The sequence below is a fragment of the Acipenser ruthenus genome, chromosome 20, assembly GCF_902713425.1.
Source record: "Acipenser ruthenus chromosome 20, fAciRut3.2 maternal haplotype, whole genome shotgun sequence".
Classification (NCBI taxonomy): Eukaryota; Metazoa; Chordata; class Actinopteri; order Acipenseriformes; family Acipenseridae; genus Acipenser; species Acipenser ruthenus.
The window spans coordinates 6,494,909-6,509,232 of NC_081208.1; the positions used below are offsets into that span (position 1 = coordinate 6,494,909).

At 39.7% G+C, this 14,324-nt stretch overlaps 1 protein-coding gene across 2 annotated transcripts in view; it reads right to left on the bottom strand.

Moving 5' to 3' along the window:
• Positions 1–305: 305 nt before the first annotated feature.
• Positions 306–14,324, bottom strand: part of LOC117425895 (alkaline phosphatase-like) — a 36,100-nt gene continuing 22,081 nt past the window's right edge. For both annotated transcript variants that reach the window (XM_058993336.1, XM_058993335.1), the window contains exons 9-12: positions 5,506–5,640; positions 4,768–4,959; positions 4,096–4,215; positions 306–3,511 (exon numbers count right to left, since the gene is read on the bottom strand). In XM_058993336.1, coding sequence (XP_058849319.1) covers positions 3,228–3,511; positions 4,096–4,215; positions 4,768–4,959; positions 5,506–5,640 — 731 coding nt within the window. In that variant the 3' untranslated portion in view covers positions 306–3,227. The remainder of the gene's footprint in view (positions 3,512–4,095; positions 4,216–4,767; positions 4,960–5,505; positions 5,641–14,324) is intronic.

A 14,324-nucleotide genomic window follows, 5' to 3' on the forward strand; every position in this document is an offset into this window, starting at 1 on the left:
GCGGTTATGAAGACCGTCTGTACGGGCCTGCACTGGTTTTAGAGAATGGCACAGTATGGTTTTCCTTGGATGTTTTTATGTCCCTGTTGTCTGTGTTTGTTTGTGTTTCTTGTCCAGTATCAAATGGGGAACCAAACCAATTAAATAAAGAGTTTTCCTTGGAAAAATAAACTTGCTAGATGGGGGCCATGGAGATTTTTTATTTCCTTAATCTCACAACTCTGTGACAATTGGTTCCTGAGTAATTCTAGGGGGGGAAAGCAGTTCCAAAGACACATTTGTTTAAAAGACTCCAGTTAGACTGATTTGCAAATATATTGTTTTTATTGTTAAACACACTACATAAGACATACAAAATATAATTTCCACCTTATCTGAATGCTGATCAGAGCGGGGGGGGAGGGGGACGTAGTGGCAAGATTTATTTGGGTAATATATTTATTTAAAAAATGTATAACAACTGCAATACAAATTACACATAAAACCGTATATAACCAGTAATACTGGAACTTAAAATGGTAAGTGTGCAGTAGCATTTGTACCAGTTTGATTGAATATATTTGTTAAAAAAAAAAAAAAACCTTTGTTAAGTTGGAGAGCCTCTCGAATGTGGTACCTAGATACTGTATACACCAAATTGTTTAGGTATGGACGATGCAATTTCCATAGCGATCAGCTTTTACTGTATGTCTATGTTTTCAGGTTTAGATGCTACTTCAGCAGCAACACCAACTACTAGCAATGTGGGGGCTGTCTGGTTGCTAGCATCAGTACAAACTGCTTCGCCTTCGTAGCGCATCAACAGAAACTGACTAACAAATCAGAACTGAGTGGGGTGGCAGGATGGGAGGAGCTTTGTCGGTATTGGTGGAGTTTCCATACAAGGGGTGGTGAATAACACAACATCCCTGAGAATGCCCAATCACGGGGCAAAGCATAAGGTCTTGCAATATTTTTTTATATTCTTTTCCTTTCAGGATATTTCTTGAGTAATATTTCCTCTGTCAACTCTGGTTCGTTGTTCAGGATCATTAAGTTAGAAATAATTGAGGGCTTGGCCATTCACATGAATTCAAGTAGACAAACACTGATGAAGCCAATACATTTGCCTCCTTCAATGAATTTCTCACAATGACATTTCCTGCAATGCTCATCATTTAAAACCTGATTTTTTTTTTTTTAACACACTCGTAAGTCACTTTAGATTTGGACCATCACACCAAACTTATTTGTCTGGTGAACTAGATTGATGTATCCCATGTTAGCCCATTTTAACACAGATTTAATTCTATATCCCTTATAAGTAGGCTTGCTACTTTTCAATATTAATCGGTAAAGCTTGTTAAACATCGAATTCCCCAAAAACATGAGTTAGACAGAAATAAATTTATATACAATAACTTTGGTAAAACCACTTGCTATTTTTTATTTTCTTACCCAAAAATAATCATTTAGAAATCCTCTCTAGTTTGTGTAGTTTTTATACTTGCTGTCTGTCACGTCTCCATTACGCTCTGAATGCCTGGGGGTCACTGTCAGTCACCTCAGTGGTCCGTTAGTACTATAGTTTCAGCCTGTTCTGACAGATCTCGTTTACTGAAGCAGTGCTAGAATTCTTTCATTTAAGGTGTACATAAGCTTTTGCTTTAGGTAAACGGTGACAGTTACTAGTTTGACTTGAAAATGGGGCGCAAGAGAAAAACACTTAATGAATATTGTGCACAATACCCTGGCCGACGGCTGACGTCTCCACAGCAGGACGAAGCAGGCCTGTCTGCCTTGCCTTTACAGTGACTGAGACAAGGCAGAATAATAAGTGTAAGTTAGTTCTGTTCAACTATCTAATGTTTTGTTCTGTGCATATTATTTTTACTCATAAATTGATGCTATAAAGGTCTATGTAATACACTTTTATATGCTGCGTTTACTACATTTATTTGAGACAGTTTTTAAATGTATAGCTCAGCTATGACCAAACGTAACCATGGTTTTGTTGCATGTTGAATATGATCAAGGGTTTCGCTAAATTAGACTTTTTTTTTTTTTTTAAGCATAAAAGTCAATTTCACCCATTCTCTGCTTGAATTGAAAAATAAAGACGGTAAATTCTTTCTAAAATAAACATTGATATTAATCGTCGATTTGGCAAAAAAATAAAAACAGAATAGTAGCAAGCCTACTTTAAACCATCATCTATCACAGAGTGGTTCAGTTAGTAAAGTATGGAAAAACGAACAAACGTTACAGAAAGGTACGCCACCCCTAATACAGCTTTTTGTTTTTTTCACAGAGGAATGTCCTGGCAACACAAACACAACTCACATATTTTAATTCAGCAGATGTTCGGAGCAACAATATCTGCCATCCAGCATTTTTCAATGATTCCCAGTTGGATTAAAATAGCCCCAGAAAATTTTGTGCTTTAAAATGTCCAGGTGCATTGGAATGCACTCCCAGTCCTGTGCCTGCACAGCAGCAGGCTGAGTATGAGGACAGCGAGGAGGCTGTTGAGTGTGGAGGTGAGGGAGCAGTATCAGGGTCAGTATGAGGAGAGAGAGGAGGCTGCTGAGTGTGGAGGTGAGGGAGCAGTATCAGGGTCAGTATGAGGTGAGCGAGGAGGCTGCTGAGTGTGGAGGTGAGGGAGCAGTATCAGGGTCAGTACGAGGAGAGAGAGGAGGCTGCTGAGTGTGGAGGTGAGGGAGCAGTATCAGGGTCAGTATGAGGAGAGCGAGGAGGCTGCTGAGTGTGGAGGTGAGGGAGCAGTATCAGGGTCAGTACGAGGAGAGCGAGGAGGCTGCTGAGTGTGGAGGTGAGGGAGCAGTATCAGGGTCAGTATGAGGAGAGAGAGGAGGCTGCTGAGTGTGGAGGTGAGGGAGCAGTATCAGGGTCAGTATGAGGAGAGAGAGGAGGCTGCTGAGTGTGGAGGTGAGGGAGCAGTATCAGGGTCTGTATGAGGAGAGCGAGGAGGCTGCTGAGTGTGGAGGTGAGGGAGCAGTATCAGGGTCAGTATGAGGAGAGCGAGGACGCTGCTGAGTTGGAGGTGAGGGAGCAGTATCAGGGTCAGTATGAGGACAGCGAGGAGGCTGCTGAGTTGGAGGTGAGGGAGCAGTATCAGGGTCAGTATGAGGACAGCGAGGAGGCTACTGAGTGTGGAGGTGAAGGAGCAGTATCAGGGTCAGTACGAGGAGAGCGAGGAGGCTGCTGAGTGTGGAGGTGAAGGAGCAGTATCAGGGCCAGCACAGCAGCAGGCTGAGTATGAGGAAAGAAAGGAGGTTGCTGAGTGTGGAGGTGAGGGAGCTGGCTCCGCAAGGGACGGGGTAGCCCCCTTTGCAGTACTCTGTGTTCTGCCCGATACAGGTGGCGTACGCCATCACGTGGGGGATGTAGTTCTGTTCGTGGACTCCGTGCAGCAGGTGTGCCAGGGGACCTTTAGCAAAAACAGCCACGTCCTCCCCACCGTGGGTCTCCATTTGCAAAGGCACGGCTGACTGTGCCAGGTAGTTGTTCTGTTCTGTGGTCAGAGAGAGAGAATATAAAAACAGGGCTGTATGTTTATTCTACAATTACAGTTAAAGTTAACTGATTATTGTATTTAATTATTTTAAATTAGCTTATTAGCATGTTAACCAACATGATTCATTACTTGTTTATGGTGATTTAATTATTTATGGTAAGTTTATCGTTTTCAGGCAATGTGTTGGTTAATACAAGACAATTAGGGCTATATTTACCACCGTGCTAAATGAATGCTTACAAAACACTAATGTTAAAAAAAATTCAAATAAATAACTCAGCAGGTTAATGGAATCGCTTCTACTTGCTCTGCATTTATTTCTTGTTAGTTCTGTTTAAATAGCAGTTTGATTTTTGGTCCTCAACAAATGGCGCAAGCTTAGTATAGTGATAAATGCTCAATGAATATGTCGGTGTTAAGTGTCAGGATCAGGGTTTTCCAACGGCCTCATAACAAAAATAACCGATGCAGTGAACTGAAGATGTGCTCATTCACTACACTGAGTCTAGCCTATAGCCACAGCTGGTACGGGGCTGTCATAAAACACCAAGTGGAGCCCTGTGTCTTATTTGGCAACATACTGTAGTCAATGGTGGATATGTTCTCTCTCTCTCCATTCGACAGCTTGAAGCCCGGCCCGTTCCCGTATAGGATGGAGGTGAAGGGCTTGTTGTCCACATCGCTCAGCATGGGCGCCAGACCTGCGGAGACAGACAAGACCTCGCTTTCAAACCCCCTCCTTTCCCACTACTGACGCCCATATACAAGTGTAGACTTCAGGACTTTAAAACATTCTCAGGTAAAACTACAAAATGGTATTTTTAGTGTATTGTATTGGTGTCCCTGGACTGCAAACCTTATTTAGTCCTATTGAAGTAAATGCAAAGGTGTTTTAAATGTTTTTGGATCTCTCAGAACTACATTTCCTATCATCCTCCTGCTCACTGGTAAATCCATCTCAGTTACATACGTGAGCACGAGGATGATGGGAAATGTAGTTCTGAGAGGTCCATGCAGGTATATGTGAAGCCATCTTGAGGCAGGGAATGCAATTTAAAAGTTAAAAAAAGTGGTCAAAAAAAAAAAAGTAAAACAATACACACACCTTACGTAAACAGTTGTAGCAACACATGGGAACATGTAACACAATAAAATAAAAAGGTCCTTATATACACTTTAATACTTTAAATAACCACTTTACTGTAAGCTTTGTGGTTTTACCATGACAACTTTAGATTGCTGCTTTTACTCACCAAATATGGAGTTTCCACGGTGAGTGTAGCCCCCGAAAGTGAAGACGTGGGAGTGGTCAGCAGTGACGACGGTCAGCGTGTCCTCCTCACTGGTCAGGACCCCCGCCTTGCCGACAGCAATGTCCATCTGCACTGCCTCATGCAGAGCCTGCTTTGCCTTGCCCTCGTGATGCCCGTGGTCGATACGCCCGCCTGCCAGGGCACAATGGATCATCCATTGAGTATAAAGCCATTTTCTACTCTCCTTCTAAATGACTTTTTAATTAAGTGAAACTGTTTGGAATAGTCTTTGCCACGGTTCAGTTCCGTCATGGAATGGATTGAGAATCGAGGGTCACGGAATCCGAATCGATGATGTCATATACGGCTTGATTCTTAACCATGTTTACTCTCAATTATCATTAGCACATTGATTTTCAGTAAGGAAAAACACCAACTTTAGACTACTTACAAGTCCTTACATTTACATGTCTGAGTTGTTTGTTTCTGGTTACTTCATTTAATTGTGTGTGTTTTTCCTTTTTAAAAAAATATCTTTGAGAAACTAGCTTCTTGACTTTTTTAGGTCAGCCCACATGTACCGGAAAAACTGCAGTAGTTAATATATATTTAAATGTAGCTACCAACCTTATACATGGTAAAGCAAACACATATTTTTCTGAACAAAATCCTTGTACAGTATCTATCCAATATGAAGTGAATGGAAGAATCCCATGTGAAAACAGGCTGGCCACTTGCCTTCCACCAGCAGGTAGAAACCCTTTGGGTTTTTCTGCAGGATTTTAATAGCCACTTCCACCATTTCAGGCAGAGAAGGATCCATTTGCTTGTCTCGTTCTAAATCATATTGCATGTCAGCTGGCTCGAACAGACCTAAAAAACACAAGACAGGTCATGTCAGTCCAAACTGGTAGCATGAAGCATGAAATACCAGTACATTTGTAATTGGCCTCTTGCTTTATTCATTCAGTACATCTGCCTACAGTTCACAGCAGGCAAGAATGAAACTCGCAATTAAACGTTTGGTCTGGGTTTTGCTTCAGTTTGTGGAAGCCTTAAAATGAGCTAATATACAATCTGAACAACTTAATGAGGGACAGATGTCATTTCGTTAGAGCAGTTACACCCTCAATTGGGGCTATTACAGCGACTGTCAGCTAATGACCTCTTTGAGCGGTTCTGTGTTTTGCAGGGAATCCGTGAACACTTCATTGGGTCTTGCTGCTTAATTGGTCTTCCATTAATTCTGAAAAGGCCTTGTGGTTTGTTCTTCTGTCTTTTCAAAGCTGGTAGAGGTTTACTACTGATCGGTTTTCATCAGTGTGCACTCTTTCAAATTGTTGGAAAACATGGATCGAGAATTGATTAGCAGTTTGCTACGCATGTGGACTGGCAGAGCTATACTGGTGTTCTTTTCTGAAAAGAAACTAATATTGCAGATAGCAGACTGTTTGGTTCAAATTGCATGTACTGCTAACAATTGATAAGAGACCTTGTGTCTACAAGCTTCTTGTCCAACATTGACCTCAAGCTAACAAGATATTGGTGCTGTGGACCAGGAGGGGCTAGGCTCTAAGACTTTTAGGAATACAAAGCATAAAGGGGCTAAAAGGCTCCCAGGGACTGCTGTTGGACCAAGAGGTTCACAGGGAGTAAGAGATAATACCACTAGGACTTGAAGGGTCTAAGGCAAAACGGAGAGAAGATGACAAAAACCAGATGTATGGACCTTTTTGGGGCACCAGGGGTTTGAGGAATGCACTGAGTTCAGAGGTCGTCACACTGGACTACACACACACACACACACACTCACACTCACACTAAATGAAATATATGTTAACAGGATAATGAGTTGTACCTTTTCTATTGGTTAAGTGTCAGAGAAAGAGGAGGAGAAAGACACCTATGCAGAAGGGTATTTAATGTCATGCAACAATTGTAAGAACGAGTATTCTGTGTCCTGTACCTGGGACCAGACTCCCTGCATATTTCAATAAACATAACAACTGACTGAAGAAAAGGACTCTGTGCAGTTTCTTGAATCTACTTACTCACCATCCTCTTTTTTAAGTTACATCATTTGGCGAGCCACCGGCGGACTGTTTCCTGTTTTTTTTTTCAAAACACCGGGGGGGTTTGATACCTGACTGCAGAGAAACCCATTTGCCCAGCCTGAATCCTGTGCACAGGACCAGGACAAAGCGAATGGACCGAGACTGCTTCTAACTTCTGACCAGACGGTGTGGAGAATCTTTGAATCAGGACTTCAGCTCGAACATATAACCACGTACATTGGTGAGTAGTTACTGGTTTATTGTTTTATATGCAGTGTTTAGAATGTAGTGAGAATCAAGGGTAGAATATGAAAGAGGACTTCTTGATAATTCATGTACATTGAGGACACAATTAGTTAAGTCAAGAGAGATTGACCGCTGAACTAAAAGTGTATTGACTATTAGGACTTTAGGTATGAAAGAGGACCTCTGGATTCTTAAAAAAGTCGGAGTAAATCGTGTAGTGTTATGACGTGCCAGTAGAGTCTATTGGACTAGTTACACGGACTTGTATAGCTCAACAGGTACGGGCATACTCGGATTTATGTTTTATGTTTGTTTTTGAGAGGGTTTGGTACACCTGTTTTGTCTTTGTTTTTACTGTTTGGTTTATAAGTCACGATAAGGGGGCAATAGGATAAGCCTCTTATTTAACTGTTCACATTAGGTGGTACAGATAAGGAACAATCAGACAATAAGTTCCAGTTAAGCCCAAATAGCACATACAAAAGTGTAAATTAAATGTGCAATAAACCAAAATAAAAGTTTATGCTTCGTTAAGCATAGCTTTAAACACAGAATATTAGTAAAAACAAGACAAAACTAAAAACAAGTTGTTTTGTTAGTTTTGTGTTTTGTTGGGAGTCTGATCAACTCCAAATATGTTAGAAGCTGACCCTCAATGTCATCAAATGGATGACAGGAGAATATGGAACATAGACTATGTGTTAAAACATGGCAAAAAGGGAAGCTATGTACAGAACAGTAATGTACATGTTCATGTGAAAGGTCAGGAGTGTGTGTCTCGTAAGAAGAAAAAGACAAAGGAAATTCAAAACTGGTAGCCCACAAAAAAACAAAACAAAACAAAAAAAAACTGTAAAATTAAAAGGTCACATTAAAATGTAATTAAGAAGTTGCTTATTAATGATTGTTTGAGTAATTCTGATTTTGCTTAAGCGTGGAGATAAAGTAACATCTTAGAAAAACTATGTACTAAGAACCAGGATGAATACTTATTGTCTTGCCTCGATCATAAGAGGGTTTGATAAGGGAAAGAGACCCATGTTAACTGATGAGTTATTTGTATTGTGTTAGTGTTTGAATGCAAAGGAATGGCCAACCTTTGAACTAAAACAATAACGCAAATATACAAAGCAACAATTAATAGTTTGTTCAGGATTATATTGGTAAACAAGAGGAACATTGTCTTTCTGATAGAGGGTTTACTTGAAAAGAAAGTGGTGGTATTATTTTGGTACGCAGGGTCTGTGTCTCCCTGGTCACAGATTCAGGGAGGAATAGGGAAAAAAACTTGCGTGACCATATTTGGGCAGAGAGAGAAAAGACTGTAGAGAATGAGAATAGATCGCTGTTAGACAGACTAAAAAAATAAAAAGACTTTTAGGAAGAGAACAAATGTTTTTGGAGATCAATAAATCTTAAACAAATTAAATTATCGACCTGGAAATATTTTATTAAATATTTTCATGAATGAATGTTAAGTGTTTGTTTGAGAGTGAATTTTATGTTTAAGACACGGGTGAATTTTATGAATCACCTATGAATACATATTTGAAACCAAGATCACATGAGTGGTAGAGTTTGTATTATTGGTGTAGCTAAAAAAAGTGCAGAGTTAAAACGATGTTTTATTTAAGGGGTCTGTTTATTAATGATTGTTTAGTTCATGTTGAATTAAACAGGGAGATTGCATTCTCTTTGAATGGAAAACACGTAGTTTAATAAAGCACTGATGTTATCAGTATTAACTGGGTTTATTCTGATGTTGCTAAAGCACACACGAGTAGAAGGAAAAAAAAAAAGTTGAATTGTTAGAAAGCATAAAATACAATTCAAATGGGGAAAAAGAGGTCACAATCGATATCAGAGTGATCTACAGGGATTTCAACTTCTGCTAAGGCATCAGAATGCAGTGATGCAGGAGACAAAAGCAGTGTCACTCAGAGCTACGCGAGTGATGTGAAATGGGATGTTTGCACACATGTGTACGATGTGTTTTGTTTATGGTGGTTACAATTAGTATTTTACGGAGCTTCTTGCAGGAGAGGTGATGATAATTAGATTAATGTGATAACTGAAACATGAATAAATCGCGAGTGACATGAGATTATTGATGGTGCAGTATAGGACTGCTGGATTGATGGATTGTGATATTGGTATGATAGACAGTCTGTTGGTTAATGTTTGTGTGTTTGTCTGTGAATATAGGGTATGAATACTCTGTTGTGGAAGTTCAGCACAGGAGGCTGAGCTAATGGAAATATTGTGATGCAAAATAAAGTCAACTTCTCACTGTCTAATACAGAACAGACAGTTGCAGTAGCAAAAGTAATTATGCACTCACAGTAATACAAATGCACTTGGTAGGGTTGACCATGGGGAAACGCCCGTGTAAATTAATCAAATCAATATTCGCTGGCTTAAGCATGAAGCAACCTGCGCCCTGGTTGGCGAAGTACAGTGATTCCATGTCCTCTGCCACCCAAAGAGCTCTGGGTTGGTAGAGCTTGTGGATCACATTCTAAAAAGGAAGCATCATAAACAGGTGCTCATGAAGGTCAGGTTTATGTGCACACACATTTTCTTTTTCTCACTGGACTATTTCTTTAATAGATCCTGATTTATTTTGATCTGCTAAAAAGGATGCTGTTATTAATTGCAGCAAGAATAGGCAGTACTTTTATTTCTGTATGCGTTATTGAGAAACATTAACGTTTGAATACATGTCTTTGTAAACTTTCTTTTCAACTGTTATTGTGATATGTGCTCTGGACGTCTTGCCAAGAAGGGAGAGATCAATGTATGACTAACATCTTACAGGACTGTTCTCAACTAGGTAATATCATACAGTATGTGGACGACATACTGTTGCAACGGGAACTGCGGAGAAGCACTATCTGTTGCTGGAGGAGCACGCTGCTCTCAAATTAAATCTAAAGAAAGCTGCATTAATGAAATCATCTGTTTGTTTCTTAGGAGTACAGGTGGAAACTGGAGGACACACACCTGACCCAGGAAATAAAAAGCTGATTAAAAATCTGCCCCTTAGATCTTTTTGGGCATATTTGGATTCTGTCAGGACTTCATGGAAGGATACAGCGAACTAGCTGTCACCCTCTATGAACACCTGAATTGAGGCATTAAAACAGGCACCGATTCCAACCCCACTCAGGGTCTCCATTCAAATTTAAAAAAAAAAAGCGGGGGGTTGGAAGGCTGATTGGGGAGGTTCATATGAGATAATGGACAAACTGGGAGAAATCAATTTGAAATTGGCAATACAAAAATGAGGGAGTGAAAACTAGTTTCACTGATAAGCAAGCCTGCTGGAGAATGGAAATTCCTAAGTGCACTGATGCAGTTAGTTTAGAGTAGTAATTGTGAGCAATGAAGCAGATAGAGATTTGTAGTTACTTTCAGAGTACAGACACAGGTCTAAGGCTTTTCTCTTCTCCTACAGGTTCATGCTGGAACTGATATTTTATATTATGTTCACAATATGGGGTGGACATAGGCTTTGAGAAAAATACAAGATAGAATTAACAGACATTGGCGATTCTTAGAATTGCAATAACATTATCAATGCAGATGAAAAAGAGACTATTCAAGAATTAACCTTTTTGAAATTAAATCAGATATTAATCAAAAGAATAAATACTGCACTTGTTCTCCACAGGTTCCAAGATAATATTGATGGCGTTTATGTGGAATGGAAGCACAATGCTGTTCATCGGAACTGAGAGGACCATTTCAGAAGAGTTTGTGCAGAAAGTTCCAGTACACTTGTGGGACAATTTGGATATGCAAACAGGAACTGTACATATTAACCGGCAGAACTTTACAATGCTTGTCCATGATATGTAGTAATTAAGCTCTACCATATATCTGGAACAAGAGTGTAAGTTGCTGAGAGACGGTCATGAGGAAGTATCTGAAACCACAGAGACATTCTTACATATGGGGAACCATTCCAGTCTGCATATCAAAAGAAGAAATTATGATGACGTTAAAGTGACATTTTTGGGGATGTAATGGGGACTGTTAATTTCAGTTAACATACCTGATAATGAAACTACGTATTATAAACTTGGGGTATAGATGTATGATTGGTGAAAAGATTTGTCTTAGTTTAAAGATACTAAAGGTAATATGTCAGCGATCCTGGAGTGCAGAGATGGGAAGGTCTCATGTAATTCATTACTAATCACATTCAGTAAAATAACAAAAACTGCAAAGGTTGTACCATTGACCTCTAGAGGCACGGGAGTATGGAGTTTGTGTTGTTCATGACACTTAAGAGTGGCATTGTTAAGACATTGTATCTGCCATCCATGGTAGGGAGGTAAAATGGTTGGTGTCTTGCAATGGATTATTTGGAGTGTTGTTAGGAACATAAGACTATATTAATATGTACTTGTAAGGTAATGGGACATCCTATGTTGAATGGAAATACCAATTGAAAACAGCTGTTCTACTGAAAAATATGGTTACCTATATTAGACATTAATTGTGGAAATCATGTGAACTTTGAATGATATGCTGTAGTGTTGAGTATGTCTAAAATGAGGCACTATTTTAGTACTTGTTCAATGCATAGTGATCATTTTTGAAGTTATAGTTTTAGGTTTTAATCAGTTTTAAGTGTTTTAAGATTGAGATGGTCTAGAATATTGGATTCTAGAAAGATGTAATTTAACATACGGGTTAAAAATAATGATGCACCTAAATGTGTTAGAGCAACATGAGTGTGGTTCTGATCAAGAGGATGGGGATCCACAGCTGGAACATAGAGTTTATTCTGAGAGTACTGTAGTTTCGGATAGAAGATGTGATTATGAGTTTACAGAGTTAAACCAACACTGCACTGCGTAGCTAAAGAGCAGGACGGGTGGGTGAAATTGGGAGGCATAGATTGCTGTAAGGAATTGAGTACGTCAGTAATTTACACTTGTTCCATGCGGGGTGATCTAATTTCTTGAAACAGGGCAGTAAACCGTACTATCGAGGTAAAATCACTACGAAAGTATGTCCCCTTTGCACCTCCTACCTCGGGAAGGTATCATTCTCAGAACTGTTTTGGATAATGTGAATATAGTATTATCGTATGTAATGTATAATTTCACAAATCAAACTGTTATGTTTGAACAGCATTGCAAGCAACACACCAATATCCAGAATTGGCTTCAAAGGGAAATAGGTAGTACAATAAGAGATTACAAAGAGCGAATAGGCGAACGAATGTATGAAGGTAATGAGAATGTATGAAGGTAATGAGAAACGTAGGAAGAGGGGACTTTTTGATGAAATAGCAGGATGGTTTGGTGCAGGAAATTCTGTTGCAAACAGCTGGGATATTTATCAAACGTCAAAAGGGCAAACTTGGATAGCAAGTGCTGTGAGAGAAGGGATAGAAAGATTGGGGAATGGACAGATGTATGTAAATCAAGGGATTAGGCTCCAGGGTACAGCTATATATGAGCTAATGGAAGGAACAGGGGGAGCCCTGCGCAATTTGACCAAAGCAATAGATTGTAGAATATTTGCGGGTGACCTTTTAAAAACAATGAAGGAAGAAATAATGGACATTAGGCTAAGAGTGGTACCTAGACATGCACAGGAGGTTGAGGTTGGCAATGATCCACCCTGATCAGACTGACCTCCTGGGAGCTAGTTTAGTGTGGCCAAAGGAGAATGGCAAGGAACCACCTAGTCACATAGAGTTCTATCTCTCAATACCATACCTGGATCCTAATAACCAGTATAAAGACAGTTTGAAGATTAGACCGATAGGAGTACTACACAATGAGACAGTGAAAGTTTGGGAAAAGGCTACATGGAAAGTTCAGCGAGGCAACTGGAGTGGTGCATGAAGCATGTTGTTATGAAACAAATAGTCATGTAGTTTGCCGGTGTCCTGCAATCACCGGAATTAATAGAAATATAAGCATTGAATTAGAGGTACATCCACTAGAGGGGTGGAAAAAAGCAGTGCAGGTTGGGAAATATCAATGGTGTGTGTTGAGTAACCATACCAATTTTAAATATGGAGATTTAACTTGTCAGACTTCTCCAGGATTTTGTTTTGCTCCAACACATGCAGTTCAGATTGGAGATATATATATATACACCTGAACCTGAAGCAGAGGAGTTCCAAATTACTGCTTGGTGGGATGACACATATCTAGATTCATATTTGGTCATTTTTTCTCAAGTGCACAAATTGGTTAAAATAGCCCTACAAAGAGCGGAACAGAAGCTGCTCAAAGCTAAGGTCGAAGTTGATTTGGCACAATTAAAAGCCACCGTATTGAAACGATATGGATGGTCAGGACAGGCCTTAGGGCACACTTTTGGGGATTATGTTGTTTTAATAATACTGTTAATAGTAATAGTATTGATTTTATGGAATAGCATTCAGTGTTTTTGGTGGAAAAAACAACACCGACAGTTAGAAAGGACCATTGGCAGATGGGAAACTGTAAACTTACTGGGAGCCACCATGAATAAGAAATAACACCTGTGTACAGTGATAAACTGTATTTACTGTATTTTTTCTGTATGTTTACTGTATGTTTATTTTTCATTTTTTGTATTATTTGTACGTATGTTTGTTTTTTTTTGTTTGTTTTTTGCTCATGACATACTTACATGGAGAAACAGCAAAGGCAAGGTAGATACCTACACATAATGGAGAGACTTAGAATGAGAGGAACATACTTCACTATAATATATTATACAAACACGGTACTTGATGTGACTACTCAGAACCAGCGAAGAGGACATCTGAGGGCTCGGGATCACATAAGCAACTTGGTTGTAGCGGGTCACCCCCCTCCATCTTATATTTTAAAAGTAGGGTATGTTGGAAAACATGGATCGAGAATTGATTAGCAGTTTGCTACGCATGTGGACTGGCAGAGCTATACTGGTGTTCTTTTCTGAAAAGAAACTAATATTGCAGATAGCAGACTGTTTGGTTCAAATTGCATGTACTGCTAACAATTGATAAGAGACCTTGTGTCTACAAGCTTCTTGTCCAACATTGACCTCAAGCTAACAAGATATTGGTGCTGTGGACCAGGAGGGGCTAGGCTCTAAGACTTTTAGGAATACAAAGCATAAAGGGGCTAAAAGGCTCCCAGGGACTGCTGTTGGACCAAGAGGTTCACAGGGAGTAAGAGATAATACCACTAGGACTTGAAGGGTCTAAGGCAAAACGGAGAGAAGATGACAAAAACCAGATGTATGGACCTTTTTGGG